The sequence below is a fragment of the Oncorhynchus kisutch genome, linkage group LG10, assembly GCF_002021735.2.
Source record: "Oncorhynchus kisutch isolate 150728-3 linkage group LG10, Okis_V2, whole genome shotgun sequence".
NCBI lineage: Eukaryota > Metazoa > Chordata > Actinopteri > Salmoniformes > Salmonidae > Oncorhynchus > Oncorhynchus kisutch.
Genome location: NC_034183.2, coordinates 6,910,669 through 6,932,966, shown reverse-complemented (window position 1 = coordinate 6,932,966; position 22,298 = coordinate 6,910,669). Strand labels below are relative to the sequence as shown.

The following is a 22,298-nucleotide window of genomic DNA, read 5'->3' as shown; positions in this document are numbered from 1 at the left end:
CCCAATAATGTTTGTACCATGTTTTGCTACTGCCATGGTGTGTTGCTACCATGTTGTGTTGCTACCATGTTGTTGTCATGTTGTGTTGCTACCATGTTGTGTTGCTACCATGTTGTTGTCATGTTGTGTTGCTACCATGTTGTGTTGCTACCATGTTGTGCTGCTACCATGTTGTTGTCATGTTGTGTTGCTACCATGTTGTGTTGCTATCATGTTGTTGTCATGTTGTGTTGCTACCATGCTGTGTTTTCACATGTTGTTTCTATGTTGTTGTCTTAGGTCTCTCTTTATGTAGTGTTGTGTTGTCTCTCTTTATGTAGTGTTGTGTTGTCTCTCTTTATGTAGTGTTGTGTTGTCTCTCTTTATGTAGTGTTGTGTTGTCTCTCTTTATGTAGTGTTGTGGTGTCTCTCTTTATGTAGTGTTGTGTTGTCTCTCTTTATGTAGTGTTGTGGTGTCTCTCTTTATGTAGTGTTGTGTTGTCTCTCTTTATGTAGTGTTGTGGTGTCTCTCTTTATGTAGTGTTGTGTTGTCTCTCTTTATGTAGTGTTGTGGTGTCTCTCTTTATGTAGTGTTGTGTTGTCTCTCTTTATGTAGTGTTGTGTTGTCTCTCTTTATGTAGTGTTGTGGTGTCTCTCTTTATGTAGTGTTGTGTTGTCTCTCTTTATGTAGTGTTGTGGTGTCTCTCTTTATGTAGTGTTGTGTTGTCTCTCTTTATGTAGTGTTGTGTTGTCTCTCTTTATGTAGTGTTGTGGTGTCTCTCTTTATGTAGTGTTGTGTTGTCTCTCTTTATGTAGTGTTGTGGTGTCTCTCTTTATGTAGTGTTGTGTTGTCTCTCTTTATGTAGTGTTGTGGTGTCTCTCTTTATGTAGTGTTGTGTTGTCTCTCTTTATGTAGTGTTGTGGTGTCTCTCTTTATGTAGTGTTGTGGTGTCTCTCTTTATGTAGTGTTGTGTTGTCTCTCTTTATGTAGTGTTGTGTTGTCTCTCTTGTTGTGATGTGTGTTTTGTCCTATATTTTTATTTATTTATTTTTAATCCCAGCCCCCGTCCCCGCAGGAGGCCTTCTGCCTTTTGGTAGAACGTCATTGTAAATAAGAACTTGTTCTTAACTGACTTGCCAAGTTAAATAAAGGTTAAATAAAATAAAATATAGGACTAGATTAGAATTAGATGCAGAAGGCTTTCACTTCTCTTCACAAAGATTGAATGGTTATGGGTCTGAATAAATAACTGCTACAGCCTACCGCCATCGCGCGTTCGTTCTTCTTTCAAACTACCCGAGTTCTATTTTGGTATTTGGTGTATTGGTATTTGGTATTTTATTAGGATCCCCATTGGCAGCTGCAAAGGCAGCAGCTACTCTTCCTGGGGTCCACACAAAACATGAAACATGACATAATATACAGAACATTAATAGACAAGAACAGTTCAAGGACAGAACTACATCAATAAAAAATTGATAAAAATAGGCACACGTAGCCTACATAAATACAAATACACACGCAAACTATCTAGGTCAAACAGGAGAGAGGCGTCGTGCTGTGAGGTGTTGCTTTATCTGATTTTTTAAAACCAGGTTTGCTGTTCATTTGAGCAATATGAGATGGAACGGAGTTCCACACAATAAGGGCTCTATATAATACTGTACACTTTCTTGAATTTGCTCTGGGGACTGTGAAAAGACCCCTGGTGGCATGTCTGGTGGGGTAAGTGTGTATGTCAGAGCTGTGTGTAAGTTGACTATGCAAACAATTTGGTATTTTTAACACATGAATGTTTCTTATAAAAACAAGAAGGCACGAAGTCAGTCTCTCCTCAACTCTTAGCGAAGAGAGACTGGCATGCATAGTATTAATATCAGCCCTCTGATTACGATAAAGTGCTGCTCTGTTCTGGGCCAGCTGCAGCTTAACTAGGTGTTTCTTTGCAGCACTCGACCACACGACTGGACAATAATCAAGATAAGACTAAACTAGAGCCTGCAGGACTTGCTTATTGGAATGTGGAGTCAAAAAAGCAGAGCATCTCTTTTTTACGGACAGACCTCTCTTTAAAACCATTGAATCTAAATGTTTTGACCAAGACGGTTTACAATCTAAGGTAACGCCAAGTAATTTAGTTTCCTGAACTTGTTCAACAGCCACACCATTCATTACCAGATTCAGCTGAGGTTTAGAACATAGGGAATGATTTGTACCAAATACAATGCTCTTAGTTTTAGAGCTGTTCAGGGCCAGTTTATTACTGGCCACCCATTCCAAAAAAGAATGCAACTCTTTGCTAACAGTTTCAGTGACTTCATTAGCTGTGGTTGCTGATGCGTATATGGTTGAATCATCAGCATACATGGACACACATGCTTTGTTTAATGCCAGTGGTAAAAATAGAAAAGAATAGAGGGCCTAGAGAGCTGCCCTGCGGTACACCAGACTTTACATGTTTGACCTTAGAGAAGCTTCCATTAAAGAAAGCTCTGAATCCACGATATGGCAGAGGTTGAAAAGCCACAAAACAAGTTCTCAACAACAGGTTATCATCAATAATATCAAAGGCTGCACTGAAATCTAACAGTACAGCTCCCACAATCTTCTTATTATCAATTTCTTTCAACCAATCATCAGTCATTTATGTCAGTGCAGTACATGTTGAGTGCCCTTCTCTATAAGCATGCTGAAAGTCTGTTGTTAATTTGTTTACAGAGAAATAGCATTGTATTTGATCAACACACAATTCTTTCCAACAGTTTTCTAAGAGCTGGCAGCAGCAAGCTTATAGGTCCGGTGTTTGAACCAGTAAAGGCCACTATACTACTCTTGGGTAGCAGAATTACTTTGATTTCCCTCCAGGCCTGAGGACAAAGACTTTCCTCTAGGCTCAGATTAAAAATATGACAGATAGGAGTGGCTATAGAGTCAGCTACCATCCTCAGTAGCTTTCCGTCTAATGTTGTCAATGGCAGGAGGCTTGTAATTATTGATTGATAACAATAATTTTACCACCGCAATCATTAAAATAATTGGCAACATCAAATGTATTTCTGATGAATAAGCCAAAGATGGAGTTGAATTTGTCTTCTGCCCATCATTTCATATAAAGTACTCCACATTTTTTTCTCTCTATCATCATCATTTATCATGCAACCTTCCGGTTACTAGTCCAACGCTCTAACCACTAGGCTACCCTGCCGCCCCTCCACTCTAACCGCTAGGCTACCTGCCACCCCCCACTCTAACCGCTAGGCTACCCAGTAACAATGTCACTGAGGGAGAGAGAGTGATGTATAATGTTTACATTTTGTCAGGATATGTTACCGTTAAGCCATCAGGGATCCCCTGGGAAGAAAAGAGACACAGTCTGGTATCAATCACCATGACAGCCTTGAGTTGGTGAGGAGTGAGCACTTTGGGGTAGTCAGGTCAGATGAAGTGAAGAAGAACAGATATCACTAAGGTTCTGTCTAGCAACAGAGGTGCATTGGCTGTTCAGATGTGGAGGAGGAGACTCAGTCGATGGAGAAAGGGTTAAATACCAGTGCTTGTGTGAAATGTAATTTGTCTGAATGCAGCTGTATCGACCCTTTGGGAAGAATTGAACTTGGTTAAGCTTCTCTAGTGTTCGTTAAGTTATTTACTCTGAAAATAACAACCTAACAGATTGCGTTGTCGGCAGGATTCACCACGATTTGTAGTCAAACCAAAGAGTCCAGATCAGTGGAGCAGGAGCTGGCAACAAACAAAGTAGGCACAGATCCTGTCGCTGTTTCTGCTCATTTTGACATCTTGGGGAGATGAGAATCGTAGGCTGAACAATTATAGGACACGGACCTGGAGAGCCTGAGATTAATTCGGTAGGCCCATTGTTTAACGACTGGTCGTAAATATCTGGTATAGGGTAGGTTCCATAAGGATAGGTCCTGAGTGGAGGTTTTCCTCTGCGAGATCCAGGCTGATATAAGGTGTAGGGTGGGTTCCTTCAAGGATAGGTCCCGAGTGGAGGTTTTCCTCTGCGAGATCCAGGCTGATATAAGGTGTAGGGTGGGTTCCTTCAAGGATAGGTCCCGAGTGGAGGTTTTCCTCTGCGAGATCCAGGCTGATATAAGGTGTAGGGTGGGTTCCTTCAAGGATAGGTCCCGAGTGGAGGTTTTCCTCTGCGAGATCCAGGCTGATATAAGGTGTAGGGTGGGTTCCTTCAAGGATAGGTCCCGAGTGGAGGTTTTCCTCTGCGAGATCCAGGCTGATATAAGGTGTAGGGTGGGTTCCTTCAAGGATAGGTCCCGAGTGGAGGTTTTCCTCTGCGAGATCCAGGCTGATATAAGGTGTAGGGTGGGTTCCTTCAAGGATAGGTCCTGAGTGGAGGTTTTCCTCTGCGAGATCCAGGCTGATATAAGTTACTAGTTAGTGTGTTATGGGTTAGGTGGAATGATATATGTGCAAATGAGGTCTGTGTTTGAGACAGAATGTTTACATAGGGCTGTTAAGTGGGATGGAATGTGACTGCAGTGGAGATCTGTGGGGGCTCATAAATTAAGGTCATGGTGAGAGTAGAAGAGATAGTGGTGGCATTTCAGACACTTCAGACAGCTCCTATAAACATCATAGATGGGTTGGTCTGGTCCACACACAGTACTCCTTACAGCACCTGCAGCGGTAAAGATCGTCATGTCTCTCCTTGTGGGAGGTGCATAGTTCTCACGTGAAGTGAGGTCCAGCTGCATAATGGGTGAGTGAAGACACCATGACACAGGAAGTGAAGACACCATGACACAGGAAGTGAAGACACCATGACACAGGAAGCGGAGTGAGAGAGAGACTAGATTCCACTGTAGACATACAGCTCCTATGGGAGCTCCTATAAACATCATAGATGGGTTGGGTCTGGGAACTACTTTAACATCATAGTTGGGTTGGTCTGGGAACTACTTTAACATCATAGTTGGGTTGGTCGGGGAACTACTTTATCATCATAGTTGGGTTGGGTCTGGGAGCTCCTATAAACATCATAGATGGGTTGGGTCTGGCAGCTCCTATAAACATCATAGATGGGTTGGGTCTGGGAGCCCCTATAAACATCATAGTTGGGTTGGGTCTGGGAGCTCCTATAAACATCATAGATGGGTTGGGTCTGGGAGCTCCTATAAACATCATAGTTGGGTTGGTCTGGGAACTACTGTAACATCATAGATGGGTTGGGTCTGGGAGCTCCTATAAACATCATAGTTGGGTTGGTCTGGAAACTACTGTAACATCATAGATGGGTTGGGTCTGGGAACTACTATAAACATCATAGTTGGGTTGGCCTGGGAACTACTATAAACATCATAGATGGGTTGGTCTGGGAACAACTTTAACATCATAGTTGGGTTGGGTCTGGGAGCTCCTATAAACATCATAGTTGGGTTGGGTCTGGGAACTACTTTAACATCATAGTTGGGTTGGGTCTGGGAGCTCCTATAAACATCATAGTTGGGTTGGGTCTGGGAGCTCCTATAAACATCATAGTTGGGTTGGTCTGGGAACTACTTTAACATCATAGTTGGGTTGGGTCTGGGAGCTCCTATAAACATCATAGTTGGGTTGGTCTGGGAACTACTTTAACATCATAGTTGGGTTGGGTCTGGGAGCTCCTATAAACATCATAGTTGGGTTGGTCTGGGAACTACTTTAACATCATAGTTGGGTTGGGTCTGGGAGCTCCTATAAACATCATAGATGGGAGCATATACAGTGCTGGGTTACCTCAAGAGGATGTAGGGTTGATTAGGGATACGCACTTGCCTATCAGGTGCCGTGCTTATCATGTGGCAAAGGAGGAGATGGGGAACAAAGTGAAAATGACCTGACTTGGGAACACCTCTTTGAACCTGGGGCCGAAAGGGGAAGACTGGGCGAAAGCATGAGGAGGCTTTTTAGGGCTTTCATTTTTGTGGAATCCAGCAGAAAAGTATCCTGGAGGCGTAGAGTCAAGGTGAAGAGAGAGTGGGAATTGTCATGGTTTCAAACTTTGTTTTTACATGCATATATAATTATGCATAGCTTATCAGATTATTAATACTGTTATGTTTTGTGTGTCTTTTTGTTGATTTCCAAGTCTAATGCCGTCACTCTCTCAGAGGAACCAGCAGGAGAAATTGGAGAAACTAAAAGCTGACATGGAACAAGACAGCAGATTCAGCTGGAATGGCATTTTGTTGTGTGATGAGAGATGGAAATAAAATAGTGTATGGTGTGATCATAGAAGAGAGACGTCTCTTGAGTTTGTAAACCTCACAGTGGTAAATGTTTTGTTATCGTTGTTTGTTCATTTATAATCATGTTTTACAGTTGAAGTCGGAAGTTTACATACACCTTAGCCAAATACAGTTTTTCACAATTCCTGACATTTAATCCTAGTAAAAAGTCCCTGTTTTAGGTCAGTTAGGTTCATCACTTTATTTTAAGAATGTGAAATCTCAGAATAATAGTAGAGAGAATGATTAAGCTTTTATTTCTTTCATCAAATTCCCAGTGGGTCAGAAGTTTACATACACTTAATTATTATTTGGTATCATTGCCTTTAAATTGTTTAACTTGGGTCAAATGTTTCAGGTAGCCTCCACAAGCTTTCCACAGTAAGTTGGGTGAATCTTGGTCCATTCGTCCTGACAGAGCTGGTGTAACTGAGTCAGGTGTGTAGGCCTCCTTGCTCGCACATGCTTTTTCAGTTCAGCCCACAACTGTCCTATAGGATTGAGGTCAGGGCTTTGTGACTCCAATACCTTGACTTTGTTGTCCTTAAGCCATTTTGCCACAACTTTGGAAGTATGCTTGCGGTCATTGTTCATTTGGAAGACCCATTTGCGACCAAGCTTTAATTTCCTGACTGATGTCTTGAGATGTTGCTTCAACATATCCACATCATTTCCCTACCTCATGATGCCATCTATTTTGTGAAGTGCACCAGTCCCTCCTGCAGCAAAGCACCTCCACAACATGATGCTGCCACCCCCATTCTTCACGGTTGGGATGGTGTTCTCCTGCTTGGAAGCCTCCCCCTTTTTCCTCCAAACATAACGATGGTCATTGTGGCCAAGCAGTTCTATTTTAGTTTCATCAGACCAGAGGACATTTCTCCAAAAAGTACAATCTTTGACCTTATGTGCAGTTGCAAACCGCAGTCTGGCTTTTTAATGGTGGTTTTAGAGCAGTGGCTTCTTCCTTGCTGAGCGACCTTTCAGGTTATGTTGATACAGGACTCGTTTTACTGTGGATATAGATACTTTTGTCCCTGTTTCCTCCAGCATCTTCGAAAGGTACTTTGCTGTTGTTCTGGGATTGGTTTGCACTTTTCAACACCAAATTATGTTCATCTCTTGGAGACAGAACGCGTCTCGTTCCTGAGCGGTATGACGGTTGCGTGGTCCCATGCTGTTCATACGTGCATACTATTGTTTGTACAGATGAACGTGGTAACTTCAGGCATTTGGAAATTGCTCCCAATGATGAACCAGACTTGTGGAGGTCTACATTTTGTTTTCTGAGGTCTTGGCTGATTTCTTTAGATTTTCCCATGATGTCAAGCTTAGAGGCACTGAGTTTGAAGGTAGGATTCCCAGATGGCATGGATTATGGAGTCATTGTAAGTCTTACACTTAAGACATGACTCTCTCAATTTCTGAATTGAGTCTGTTGTATAATAAATCCTATACATTAGTTTATACTGGGTTAAGCTAGTTAATAACTCTCATTTCATTAGGTAGGCTCTGTAATGGTTCGTCTGAAGAGGAGAGGCGAGAAGGATCGGAGGACCAATATGCGGCGTGGTAAGTGTCCATGGTTCTTTTAATAAGAAATACTCAACATGAACACAACTGATACAAAAACAATAAACGTGAAAAGAACGAAAACCGAAACAGTACCGTGTGGTGAACAAACACAGACACGGAAACAAACACCCACAAACAAACAGTGAAACCCAGGCTACCTAAGTATGATTCTCAATCAGAGACAACTAATGACACCTGCCTCTGATTGAGAATCATACTAGGCCGAAACATAGAAATCCCCAAATCATAGAAAAACAAACATAGACTGCCCACCCCAACTCACGCCCTGACCATACTAAATAATGACAAAACAAAGGAAATAAAGGTCAGAACGTGACAGGCTCCAACTTTTCCTTCATCTTGTGCCAACATCAGCTCTTTTAAGTCTTGGTTCCAATAGTTTATATTATTTTCTAAGAAATTTTCAGTTGGATAAGCTCTCTGCAAAGTTTTGTATATCTCTTACCTATCACATGAACATTATTTTCTGACTCAAATAAGATTCCCTCAAGGTTGCTCGGCATTTTGTGATATGTCGATTTTACATTAAGTTACATGTATCAACACAAAAAAAAATCGTTTTTTCATTGTGTAATGAAAATAAATGTATTTCCTGTTACCAATTCGCTCTAATAAAAAAAAAAAAAGGACTGGACTCTTACAAACGGAGCCACAACAACCAACTAATATTGCAACACAAAGTATCCCTGTAGAATGGTCAGGGCATTCTTTAACGAACAGACAACACAAGGTATACTCTGACTGGAGAAATTGGACCTACTTCTCGTGGTGGTACTCCTTGTCCACACAGGGTCCGTATCTGAACACGTAGACGAAGCGGGGGATGTAGTCGGAGGTGATGGCGATGACGAAGGCGTTGGTGATGACAGCCAGCACGCCGATCCCCTCCAGGATACCGTACCAGATACCTGATGGGAACACAGGAGCGCATTACGCAAAATGCTTTTACTCTCAATATACTTCTACTCTCTCTCGCTATCTTTACCAGTAATCTAAAAGCTACTATGGGGGAGAAAGTGTTCAATTCTCAACTAACAACAGATACTTTATGTCTCCGTCGATCTCACACGCTCTTGGTAAAATCCCTGCCTCCAATTGCACCTCAGGACAGTTTCCCCATCTGATTAGCATTGTGTAATACACTTAACATATGGAAGAAATAACTGACCTATATCTGTGTCTGTATTACTGACCTATATCTGTGTCTGTATTACTGACCTATATCTGTGTCTGTATTACTGACCTATATCTGTGTCTGTATTACTGACCAATGTCTGTGTCTGTATTACTGACCTATATATGTGTCTGTATTACTGACCTATATATGTGTCTGTATTACTGACCTATATCTGTGTCTGTATTACTGACCTATATATGTGGCTACTGACCTATATCTGTGTCTGTATTACTGACCTATATCTGTGTCTGTATTACTGACCTATATATGTGTCTGTATTACGGACCTATATCTGTGTCTGTATTACTGACCTATATCTGTGTCTGTATTACTGACCTATATCTGTGTCTGTATTACTGACCTATATCTGTGTCTGTATTACTGACCTATATCTGTGTCTGTATTACTGACCTATATATGTGTCTGTATTACTGACCTATATCTGTGTCTGTATTACTGACCTATATCTGTGTCTGTATTACTGACCTATATATGTGGCTACTGACCTATATCTGTGTCTGTATTACTGACCTGTATCTGTGTCTGTATTACTGACCTATATCTGTGTCTGTATTACTGACCTGTATCTGTGTCTGTATTACTGACCTATATATGTGTCTGTATTACTGACCAATGTCTGTGTCTGTATTACTGACCTATATATGTGTCTGTATTACTGACCATTGTCTTTGGCTGTATTACTGACCAATGTCTGTGGCTCTGGCAGGCATGGGTCTCCTCCACTGGGTGACAAACTTGTAGGCGTCCAGTCGTATCTCGATGATGTTGTTGAGCAGAGCCAGTAGAGGAGCCAATGGGAATGCAGCCACAAAGATCGTGGTGAAACCAAACTGGAGAACTGAGAAGAAGATGAGCAGGAGGAAGTAGAAGCAGAAGAAGCAGAAAATAGATGGTTATAATGGTGGGTTTGAATATCCTGTGGTTGACCTCAGTATTGGTATTTATATTTATTATGGAACCTCATTAGCTGCTGCCAAGGCAGCTACTATTTACTGGGTCCAGCAAAATTAAGGCAGTTTATGCAATTTTAAAAACATTACAATACATTCACAGATTTCACAACACACTGCCACTACCACATATCTACAGTACAAAATCCATGTCTACGTGTGTGTATAGGGCCTATGTTAGCGTGTGTGTGTATGCATGTGGCTGTGTCTATATGTGTGTGTATAAATGTGTCTATTTGTGTTGCGTCACTGTCCTCACTGTTCCATAAGGTATATTTTTATTAGTTATTTAAAATCTGATTCTACTGCTTGTATCAGTTACCTGATGTGGAATAGAGTTCCATGTAGTCATGGCTCTATGTTGTACTGTGGAATGGAGTTCCATGTAGTCATGGCTCTATGTAGTACTGTGGAATAGAGTTCCATGTAGTCATGGCTCTATGTAGTACTGTGGAATGGAGTTCCATGTAGTCATGGCTCTATGTAGTACTGTGCGCCTCCCATTGTCTGTTCTGGACTTGGGGACTGTGAAGAGACCTCTTGTGGCATGTCTTGTTGGGTATGTATGGGTGTCTGAGCTGTGTGCCAGTAGTTCAAACAGACAGCTCGGTGCATAAATACATATAGTGATGAAGTCAATCTCTTCTCCACTTTGAGCCAGGAGAGATTGACATGCATATTATTAATATTAGCTCTCTGTGTACATCCATGGGCAAGCCGTGCCGCCCTGTTCTGAGCCAATTGTAATTTTCATAAGTCCCTCTTTGTGGCACCTGACCACACAACTGAACAGTAGTCCAGGTGCAGCCTATAGGACCTGCCTTGTTGATAGTGCTGTTAAGAATGCAGAGCAGCGCTTCATTATGGACAGACTTCTCCCCATCTTAGCTACTGTTGTATCAATATGTTTTGACCATGACAATTTACAATCCAGAGTTACTCCAAGCAGTTCAGTCACCTCTACTTGCTCAATTTCCACATTATTTTTCACGAGATTTAGTTGCGGTTTAGGGTTTAGTGAAGGATTTGTCCCAAATGCTTTTAGTTTTAGAAATATTTAGGACTAACTTATTCCTTGCCACCCACTCTGAAACTAACTGCAGCTATTTGTTAAATGTTGCAGTCATTTCAGTCGATGTAGTAGCTGACATGTATAGTGTTGAGTCATCTGCATACATAGACACTATCTTTACTCAAAGCCAGTGACATGTCATTAGTAAAGATAGAAAAAAGTAAGGGGCCTAGACAGCTGCCCTGGGGAATTCCTGATTCTACCTGGATGTTGTTGGAGAGGCTTCCATTAAAGAACACCCTCTGTGTTCTGTTAGACAGGTAACTCTTTATCCACAATATAGCAGGGGGTGTAAAGCCGTAACATATACGTTTTTCCAGAAGCAGACTATGATCGATAATGTCAAAATCTGCACTGAAGTCTAACAAAACAGCTCCCACAATCTTTTTTATCACCAATTTATCTCAGCCAATCATCAGTCATTTGTGTAAGTGCTGTGCTTGTTGAATGTCCTTCCCTATAAGCATGCTGAAAGTTTGTTGTCTTTTTGTTTACTGTAAAATACCATTGTATCTGGTCAAACACAATTTTTTCCAAAAGTTTACTAAGGGTTGGTAACAGGCTGATTGGTCAGCTATTTGTATTTGTATTTTGTATTTACAGTTTTTAACAATCACTTTGGCACTAATTTCATTTTTCAAACCTCTAGACAAAACTCAAAACGGTCATCACTTGTAACACAGGCTGTCCAATGTTCAAAACATAGCATTGTGCATTCATATCTTTAAAGAAACCTTGCACTTGCAGAATCATTGGTTCAAATAACCCATTTATCATGAAATACCATAGGAACATTCATTTAGATCACCCACACACAAGATACCGATAGTTTCACTGTGTAGTTGTTCGTACAATCATTAAATATTGTAGTAGAAAATATGTGATACATGTTTCATTATGCTACTACACGTAAATACATCACTGTAAAAGGACTGGTAGAGAGAATACTACAGACACAGTGGAATCATTAAAAAAATAAATGTATTGATGAAATACAATAAAATCATAACATAGGTTTCTTTGAATCAAAGCAAAAATAATTAGCTACAAAAAAAGAAAAAACAGTTCAAGGTAAACTGCAGGTTCCTCACCTGACTTACTGTAAAACATCACTGCAGGGTTCCTCACCTGGCTTACTGTAAAACATCACTGCAGTGTTCCTCACCTGACTTACTGTAAAACATCACTGCAGTGTTCCTCACCTGACTTACTGTAAAACATCACTGCAGTGTTCCTCACCTGGCTTACTGTAAAACATCACTGCAGTGTTCCTCACCTGGCTTACTGTAAAACATCACTGCAGTGTTCCTCACCTGGCTTACTGTAAAACATCACTGCAGTGTTCCTCACCTGGCTTACTGTAAAACATCACTGCAGTGTTCCTCACCTGGCTTACTGTAAAACATCACTGCAGTGTTCCTCACCTGGCTTACTGTAAAACATCACTGCAGTGTTCCTCACCTGGCTTACTGTAAAACATCACTGCAGTGTTCCTCACCTGGCTTACTGTAAAACATCACTGCAGTGTTCCTCACCTGACTTACTGTAAAACATCACTGCAGTGTTCCTCACCTGGCTTACTGTAAAACATCACTGCAGTGTTCCTCACCTGACTTACTGTAAAACATCACTGCAGTGTTCCTCACCTGGCTTACTGTAAAACATCACTGCAGTGTTCCTCACCTGGCTTACTGTAAAACATCACTGCAGTGTTCCTCACCTGGCTTACTGTAAAACATCACTGCAGTGTTCCTCACCTGGCTTACTGTAAAACATCACTGCAGTGTTCCTCACCTGGCTTACTGTAAAACATCACTGCAGTGTTCCTCACCTGGCTTACTGTAAAACATCACTGCAGTGTTCCTCACCTGGCTTACTGTAAAACATCACTGCAGGGTTCCTCACCTGGCTTACTGTAAAACATCACTGCAGTGTTCCTCACCTGGCTTACTGTAAAACATCACTGCAGTGTTCCTCACCTGACTTACTGTAAAACATCACTGCAGTGTTCCTCACCTGGCTTACTGTAAAACATCACTGCAGTGTTCCTCACCTGGCTTACTGTAAAACATCACTGCAGTGTTCCTCACCTGGCTTACTGTAAAACATCACTGCAGTGTTCCTCACCTGGCTTACTGTAAAACATCACTGCAGTGTTCCTCACCTGGCTTACTGTAAAACATCACTGCAGTGTTCCTCACCTGGCTTACTGTAAAACATCACTGCAGTGTTCCTCACCTGGCTTACTGTAAAACATCACTGCAGGGTTCCTCACCTGGCTTACTGTAAAACATCACTGCAGTGTTCCTCACCTGGCTTACTGTAAAACATCACTGCAGTGTTCCTCACCTGGCTTACTGTAAAACATCACTGCAGGGTTCCTCACCTGGCTTACTGTAAAACATCACTGCAGTGTTCCTCACCTGGCTTACTGTAAAACATCACTGCAGTGTTCCTCACCTGGCTTACTGTAAAACATCACTGCAGGGTTCCTCACCTGGCTTACTGTAAAACATCAATGCAGTGTTCCTCACCTGGCTTACTGTAAAACATCACTGCAGTGTTCCTCACCTGGTTTACTGTAAAACATCACTGCAGTGTTCCTCACCTGGCTTACTGTAAAACATCACTGCAGTGTTCCTCACCTGGCTTACTGTAAAACATCACTGCAGGGTTCCTCACCTGGCTTACTGTAAAACATCACTGCAGTGTTCCTCACCTGGCTTACTGTAAAACATCACTGCAGGGTTCCTCACCTGGCTTACTGTAAAACATCACTGCAGGGTTCCTCACCTGGCTTACTGTAAAACATCACTGCAGTGTTCCTCACCTGGCTTACTGTAAAACATCACTGCAGGGTTCCTCACCTGGCTTACTGTAAAACATCACTGCAGTGTTCCTCACCTGGCTTACTGTAAAACATCACTGCAGGGTTCCTCACCTGGCTTACTGTAAAACATCACTGCAGTGTTCCTCACCTGGCTTACTGTAAAACATCACTGCAGTGTTCCTCACCTGGCTTACTGTAAAACATCACTGCAGGGTTCCTCACCTGGCTTACTGTAAAACATCACTGCAGTGTTCCTCACCTGGCTTACTGTAAAACATCACTGCAGTGTTCCTCACCTGGCTTACTGTAAAACATCACTGCAGTGTTCCTCACCTGGCTTACTGTAAAACATCACTGCAGGGTTCCTCACCTGGCTTACTGTAAAACATCACTGCAGTGTTCCTCACCTGGCTTACTGTAAAACATCACTGCAGTGTTCCTCACCTGGCTTACTGTAAAACATCACTGCAGTGTTCCTCACCTGGCTTACTGTAAAATATCACTGCAGGGTTCCTCACCTGGCTTACTGTAAAACATCACTGCAGGGTTCCTCACCTGGCTTACTGTAAAACATCACTGCAGGGTTCCTCACCTGGCTTACTGTAAAACATCACTGCAGGGTTCCTCACCTGGCTTACTGTAAAACATCACTGCAGGGTTCCTCACCTGGCTTACTGTAAAACATCACTGCAGTGTTCCTCACCTGGCTTACTGTAAAACATCACTGCAGTGTTCCTCACCTGGCTTACTGTAAAAAGCAAAACAAAAGATTGATTACTGTACTTCTATATTTCCATCAACCCTGTCTTGTGGATTTGGCCCACAGGTTCTCATCCACATCACAATGGATGTTTTCATTAGCCAAACATCTTGGGAAGAATCTTCAGTCATGGCGAATCCAGGCCTGACACTGGTCTGCCGTGATGTCATTACATGCGTCATCCATGGCCTGGAGAAGGGTGGCTTGTTCGTGAGGGCGCCTATCATATACCTTCCACCTCCATGTGGAGAAAGATTCCTCAATCGGGTTAAGGAAAGGAGAGTATGGGGGTAAGCACAGGGTGGTAAATTGCGGATGGGCCTGAAACCATGCTTGCACCATTTGAGCATGGTGGAAACTGACATTATCTCACACAATGACATAGGTCATGCCATCTGCTCTACAGACCTGATTTAGCTCATCAAGGACGGTTACATTCGAACAGCGAATCATGTGGCTGCCTGCAACTCAATACATAGAGTATATAGAGTAGAGAGCTTTAGATGTTGTTCGACCAAACATTAGAACGGACAAGATGAGTAATCTAAGCAACTTTGACCGTGGTTGTGATTGTTGATGCCACACATGGTGATTCCAGCATCTCAGAAATAGCTGCCTTCCTGGGATTTTTACGCACTACAGTCTCTAGAGTTGACAGAGAATGGTGCGATAAACAAAACACATTCAGTGAGCGGCAGTTCTGTGGGCAGAAACACCTTGTTAATGAGAGGGGTCAGAGGAGAATGTCCAGGCTCAATCAGGATAACAGAAAGGCCACAAATGCTCAAATAACAGCTGTTTAAAACAGTGGTGTGCAGAAGGGAATCTCTTAACGTACAACACCGTGAATAATTGTGGCTGTTGTGGAGGCAAAAGTGGTCCTACCCAGTACTAGATAGGTGTACCTAATAAGGTGGCCGGTGAGTGTACAGTAATGTCAAATCTGAAAACATGGTCTGGGAAAAGTGGTACATGGGACCATAGAAACAGTGTCTTATAAAGAATGATGATTAAATATTACATGCAAAGATAATGTAGTCCAATTGGTTCATGTTCCACGGTAATTGGTGTCAATGGATCTCGTTGTCCTGAAACTTTCATGATCTAAACATGTAATATTGTTTGTCAGTTTCCATAAAACTATGCATTAAGAGTAACGCAACAGTTACTTATCATTTTGATCAGTTGTATCAATTGATAGTTAGATCATTGTAATGAAATGAATAGACAGTCATTTCAGATGTAGTGTGTGAATTTCATTTTGAAATGGTAATACTTTGATGTTAATTAAGTTGTGTCATTTTGAACAGGTGATTTTAGTTCAATGAACAAATGATCTTAGCTTTATGTGTACTGTATCCAAGCAATTGGAAAATGTGTTATAGTTTGGAAAAATTAGCATTTTGATCATTGGTTATGAGTTTTGTGTCTAGAGTTTTGAAAAATGACATCAAGGTTCCGGAATTAGTGCCAAAGTGATTGTAAAAAAAACGATATTATGCTTCCCCATAAGCAGCAGCTAATCTTCCTGGTGTCCAGCAAAATTAAGGCAGTTTATACAATTTTATACAACATACAATACAACATTACAATACATTCACAGGTTTCACAACACACTGTGTGCCATCAGGACCCTAGTCCATCACTACCACATATCTACAGTACAAAATCCATGTGTATGTATGTTATCGTGTGTGTGTGTGTGTGTGTGTGTGTGTGTGTGTGTGTGTGTGTGTGTGTGTGTGTGTGTGTTGCTTCACAGTCCCCGCTGTTCCATAAAGGTGTTTTTTTATCCGTTTTTTTAATCTAATTTGACTGATTTTAATGCTTGAGCCAGTAAAGGGGGCTTTACTATTCTTAGGTAGCGGAAGGACTTTTGCTTCCCTCCAAGCCTGGGGGCACACACTTAAATTGAAAAAATGGCAAATAGAAGTTGCAATATCGTCCGCTATTATCCTCAGTAATTTTCTCAGTAAAGTTGCCAGACCCCGGTGGCCTGTTATTGTTGACAGACAACAACAACAAAAAATGCACCTCTTCCACACTCACTTTACGGAATTCAAAATTACAATGCTTGTTTTTCATAATTTGGTCAGATATACTTGGATGTGTAGTGTCAGCGTTTGTTGCTGGCATGTCATGTCTAAGTTTACTAATCTTGCCAAATCATTAAAGTAGTTGGCAATATACAGAGTCAATAGTGTACTCCTCAATGCCATCGGAAGAATCCTGGAACATATTCCAGTCTGTGCAAAACAGTCCTGCAGTTTAGCATCTGCTTCATCTGACCACTTTTTTATAGACCGAGTCACTGGTGCTTCCTGTTTAGTTTTTGCTTGTAAGCAGGAAACAGGAGGATAGAATTATGGTCAGATTTGCCAAAATGGAGAGCAAGGGAGAGCTTTGTACACGTCTCTGTGTGTGGAGTAAAAGTGGTCTGTAGATCTTTCCCTCTTGTTGCACATTTAACATGCTGATAGAAATTTGGTGAAATGGATTTAAGTTTCCCTGCATTAAAGTCCCCGGCCACTAGGAGCGCCACCTCTGGATGAGCGTTTTCCTGTTTGCTTATGGCGGAATACAGCTCATTGAGTGCGGTCTTAGTGCCAGCATCGGTCTTCTCAGAAGGCAGCCCGAACTCCGCCCTCTTTTTCTCCGTCTTCTCTTCACGGTGCACAATTGAACAAGAGGACAAGTACATTAGTCCTCAACTGGTAGCTTCATTAAATAGTACCCACAAAACACCAGCCTCAATGTCAACAGTGAAGAGGCGACTCCGGGATGCTGGCCTTCTAGGCAGAGTTCCTCTGTCCAGTGTCTGTGTTCTTTTGCCCATCTTAATCTTTTCTTTCAAATGGCCAGTCTGAGTTATGGCTTTTTCTTTGCAACTCTGCCTAGAAGGCCAGCATCCCGGAGTCGCCTCTTCACTGCTGACGTTGAGACTGGTGTTTGAAGCTACCAGTTGAGGACTTATGAGGCGTCTGTTTCTCAAATCTCGACACTCTAATGTACTTGTCCTCTTGTTCAATTGTGCACCGGGGCCTCCCACTCCTCTTTCTATTCTGGTTAGAGCCAGGTTGCGCGGTTCTGTGAAGGGAGTAGTACAAAGCATTGTACTACTCCCTTGTTGTCCACTGTGTGTGGCAGGCTTACAATGATGGCAAAAAACAAAATTTGAGAGTGTGCTGACCCTTGTGTTGGAAGGGGTACGCAGCTAGAGGTTGAATGTTTGAAGGGGTACGGGATATATGAAAAGCTTGGGAACCACTGTACTAGTCCATGGTAACATAGCTAATATTTCTTACCCATCTCCAGGTACTCATCCACCAGTCCATGGTAACATAGCTAATATTTCTTACCCATCTCCAGGTACTCATCCACCAGTCCATGGTAACATAGCTAATATGTCTTACCCATCTCCAGGTACTCATCCACCAGTCCATGGTAACATAGCTAATATGTCTTACCCATCTCCAGGTTCTGATCCACCAGTCCATGGTAACATAGCTAATATGTCTTACCCATCTCCAGGTACTCATCCACCAGTCCGTGGTAACATAGCTAATATTTCTTACCCATCTCCAGGTACTCATCCACCAGTCCATGGTAACATAGCTAATATTTCTTACCCATCTCCAGGTACTCATCCACCAGTCCATGGTAACATAGCTAATATGTCTTACCCATCTCCAGGTACTCATCCACCAGTCCATGGTAACATAGCTAATATGTCTTACCCATCTCCAGGTTCTCATCCACCAGTCCATGGTAACATAGCTAATATGTCTTACCCATCTCCAGGTACTCATCCACCAGTCCGTGGTAACATAGCTAATATTTCTTACCCATCTCCAGGTACTCATCCACCAGTCCATGGTAACATAGCTAATATTTCTTACCCATCTCCAGGTACTCATCCACCAGTCCATGGTAACATAGCTAATATGTCTTACCCATCTCCAGGTACTCATCCACCAGTCCATGGTAACATAGCTAATATGTCTTACCCATCTCCAGGTACTCATCCACCAGTCCATGGTAACATAGCTAATATGTCTTACCCATCTCCAGGTACTCATCCACCAGTCCATGGTAACATAGCTAATATGTCTTACCCATCTCCAGGTACTCATCCACCAGTCCATGGTAACATAGCTAATATTTCTTACCCATCTCCAGGTTCTGATCCACCAGTCCATGGTAACATAGCTAATATGTCTTACCCATCTCCAGGTTCTCATCCACCAGTCCATGGTAACATAGCTAATATGTCTTACCCATCTCCAGGTACTCATCCACCAGTCCATGGTAACATAGCTAATATTTCTTACCCATCTCCAGGTACTCATCCACCAGTCCATGGTAACATAGCTAATATGTCTTACCCATCTCCAGGTACTCATCCACCAGTCCATGGTAACATAGCTAATATGTCTTACCCATCTCCAGGTACTCATCTACTACTCCATGGTAACATAGCTAATATGTCTTACCCATCTCCAGGTACTCATCCACCAGTCCATGGTAACATAGCTAATATGTCTTACCCATCTCCAGGTACTCATCCACCAGTCCGTGGGCGTTCATGGGCTGCAGGTTCCAGTCTATGTCCCACTGAGGAAGCTGTACTTTGGTCTCCACATTCTGTCCCCCTCGTGTTCTCTCTTCCCTTTCTGTCTGCTTGATCTTCCTCCGAGACCACCAGTTCTGCAGCAGACTGGAGAGTTAGAGAGGTGGGGTGAGAGACAAAGACAGAGATTGAGAGAGAGACAAAGACAGAGATTGAGAGAGAGATAGAGACAGAGACATATATTGAGAGAGATTGAGAGAGACAAAGAGAGAGAGAGAGATTGAGAGAGACAAAGAGAGAGAGAGATTGAGAAAGACAGAGAGAGATTGAGAGAGATTGTGTGAGAAAGAGACAGAGAGAGACAGAGATTGAGAGAGACAGAGAGAGAGACAGAGAGAGAGAGAGACAGAGATTGAGAGAGACAGAGAGAGAGAGAGACAGAGAGAGATCTGTAATCTGCAATCTAAGCCCTTCTCTCTTCAATATTTACATCAATGAATTGGCCACTATTCTAGAAAAATCCTCAGCCCTTGGTATTAGTCTCCACAATTCAGAGGTTAAATACCTAGTCTTCGCAGATTACCTATGCCTTCGGTCACCCACAGCACATGGCCTACAGCAGAGCCTGGACCTGCTAGAGCAGTACTGCCAGACCTGGGCCCTGGCAGTAAACCCCAAATAGACTAAAATAATGATTTTCCAGAGAAGATCCAGATCTCAGGGAATTAGACCAAAGTTTTCAATTGGTACTGCACACACTACAATTACTTAGGTTTAAAAATAAGCTCAACTGGACACCTTAATGAGGCAGTGAATGAACTGAGAGAGAAAGCATGCAGGGCATTGTACGACATAAAAAAAACTAATTCAAATTGAAATAACTATCAAATTTAGGCTAAAACGAATTGAATGTGTCATTGAACCAATTGCACTTTATGGCAGCGAGGTGTGGGGTCCACCTGCAAAACAAGATTTCACCAAATGGGACCAACACCCCATTGAAACACTGCATGCAGAGTTCTGTAAGATTCTCCTACATGTCCAGAGGAAAACTACAAACAATGCATGCAGGGCAGAATAAGGTCAATATCCACTAATAATACAAACTAAAAAAAGAGCAATTAAGTTTTGGAAACATCTAAAATACAGTGACCCCTTCTCATATCACTAGCAAGCCCTGCAATGCTAAGAACTCAGTAAAGAAAATAGTCCCCTCATCCAGCTGGTCCTGGGGCTGAATTTACAAACCTGTTCTACTAACACACTGAAGTCTCAGGACCAGAACATCCAACCAATCAGAATAAACCAAATTACAACACAGTCAAAACAAAACTACATTACTTATTGGGAAACACAAACACAAAGCAAAATGCAGTGCTATCTGGCCCTATTTGACTAACTATTTGACCATGATTACTGATCAAAACCTTGACAAAGTACAGGCTCAGTGAGCACAGCCTTGCCATTGAGAAAGGTAGACACAGGAAAACCTGGCTCCCTGTAGAGGAAAGGCTGTGCAACCACTGCACAACAGCAGAACCTGGCTCCCTGTAGAGGGAAGGCTGTGCAACCACTGCACCACAGCAGAACCTGGCTCCCTGTAGAGGAAAGGCTGTGCAACCACTGCACCACAGCAGAACCTGTCTCCCTGTAGAGGAAAGGCTGTGCAACCACTGCACAACAGCAGAACCTGGCTCCCTGTAGAGGAAAGGCTGTGCAACCACTGCACAACAGCAGAACCTGGCTCCCTGTAGAGGAAAGGCTGTGCAACCACTGCACCACAGCAGAACCTGGCTCCCTGTAGAGGAAAGGCTGTGCAACCACTGCACCACAGCAGGACCTGGCTCCCTGTAGAGGAAAGGCTGTGCAACCACTGCACAACAGCAGAACCTGGCTCCCTGTAGAGGAAAGGCTGTGCAACCACTGCACAACAGCAGAACCTGGCTCCCTGTAGAGGAAAGGCTGTGCAACCACTGCACAACAGCAGAACCTGGCTCCCTGTAGAGGAAAGGCTGTGCAACCACTGCACAACAGCAGAACCTGGCTCCCTGTAGAGGGAAGGCTGTGCAACCACTGCACCACAGCAGAACCTGGCTCCCTGTAGAGGAAAGGCTGTGCAACCACTGCACCACAGCAGAACCTGTCTCCCTGTAGAGGAAAGGCTGTGCAACCACTGCACAACAGCAGAACCTGGCTCCCTGTAGAGGAAAGGCTGTGCAACCACTGCACAACAGCAGAACCTGGCTCCCTGTAGAGGAAAGGCTGTGCAACCACTGCACCACAGCAGAACCTGGCTCCCTGTAGAGGAAAGGCTGTGCAACCACTGCACCACAGCAGGACCTGGCTCCCTGTAGAGGAAAGGCTGTGCAACCACTGCACAACAGCAGAACCTGGCTCCCTGTAGAGGAAAGGCTGTGCAACCACTGCACAACAGCAGAACCTGGCTCCCTGTAGAGGAAAGGCTGTGCAACCACTGCACAACAGCAGAACCTGGCTCCCTGTAGAGGAAAGGCTGTGCAACCACTGCACAACAGCAGAACCTGGCTCCCTGTAGAGGAAAGGCTGTACAACCACTGCACCACAGCAGAACCTGGCTCCCTGTAGAGGAAAGGCTGTGCAACCACTGCACCACAGCAGGACCTGGCTCCCTGTAGAGGAAAGGCTGTGCAACCACTGCACCACAGCAGGACCTGGCTCCCTGTAGAGGAAAGGCTGTACAACCACTGCACCACAGCAGGACCTGGCTCCCTGTAGAGGAAAGGCTGTGCAACCACTGCACAACAGCAGAACCTGGCTCCCTGTAGAGGAAAGACTGTGCAACTACTGCACAACAGCAGAACCTGGCTCCCTGTAGAGGAAAGGCTGTACAACCACTGCACAACAGCAGAACCTGGCTCCCTGTAGAGGAAAGGCTGTACAACCACTGCACAACAGCAGAACCTGGCTCCCTGTAGAGGAAAGACTGTGCAACTACTGCACAACAGCAGGACCTGGCTCCCTGTAGAGGAAAGGCTGTGCAACCACTGCACAACAGCAGAACCTGGCTCCCTGTAGAGGAAAGGCTGTACAACCACTGCACCACAGCAGGACCTGGCTC

The 22,298-nt window shown here is 43.2% G+C and overlaps 1 protein-coding gene across 1 annotated transcript in view; it reads right to left on the bottom strand.

The window, feature by feature from the left end:
- The window catches only part of LOC109884312 (anoctamin-3), a 163,760-nt gene that overhangs the window by 5,581 nt on the left and 135,881 nt on the right, over positions 1-22,298 (bottom strand). The window contains exons 22-24 of the mRNA XM_031832836.1: positions 19,179-19,348; positions 9,705-9,857; positions 8,582-8,729 (exon numbers count right to left, since the gene is read on the bottom strand). Coding sequence (XP_031688696.1) covers positions 8,582-8,729; positions 9,705-9,857; positions 19,179-19,348 — 471 coding nt within the window. The remainder of the gene's footprint in view (positions 1-8,581; positions 8,730-9,704; positions 9,858-19,178; positions 19,349-22,298) is intronic.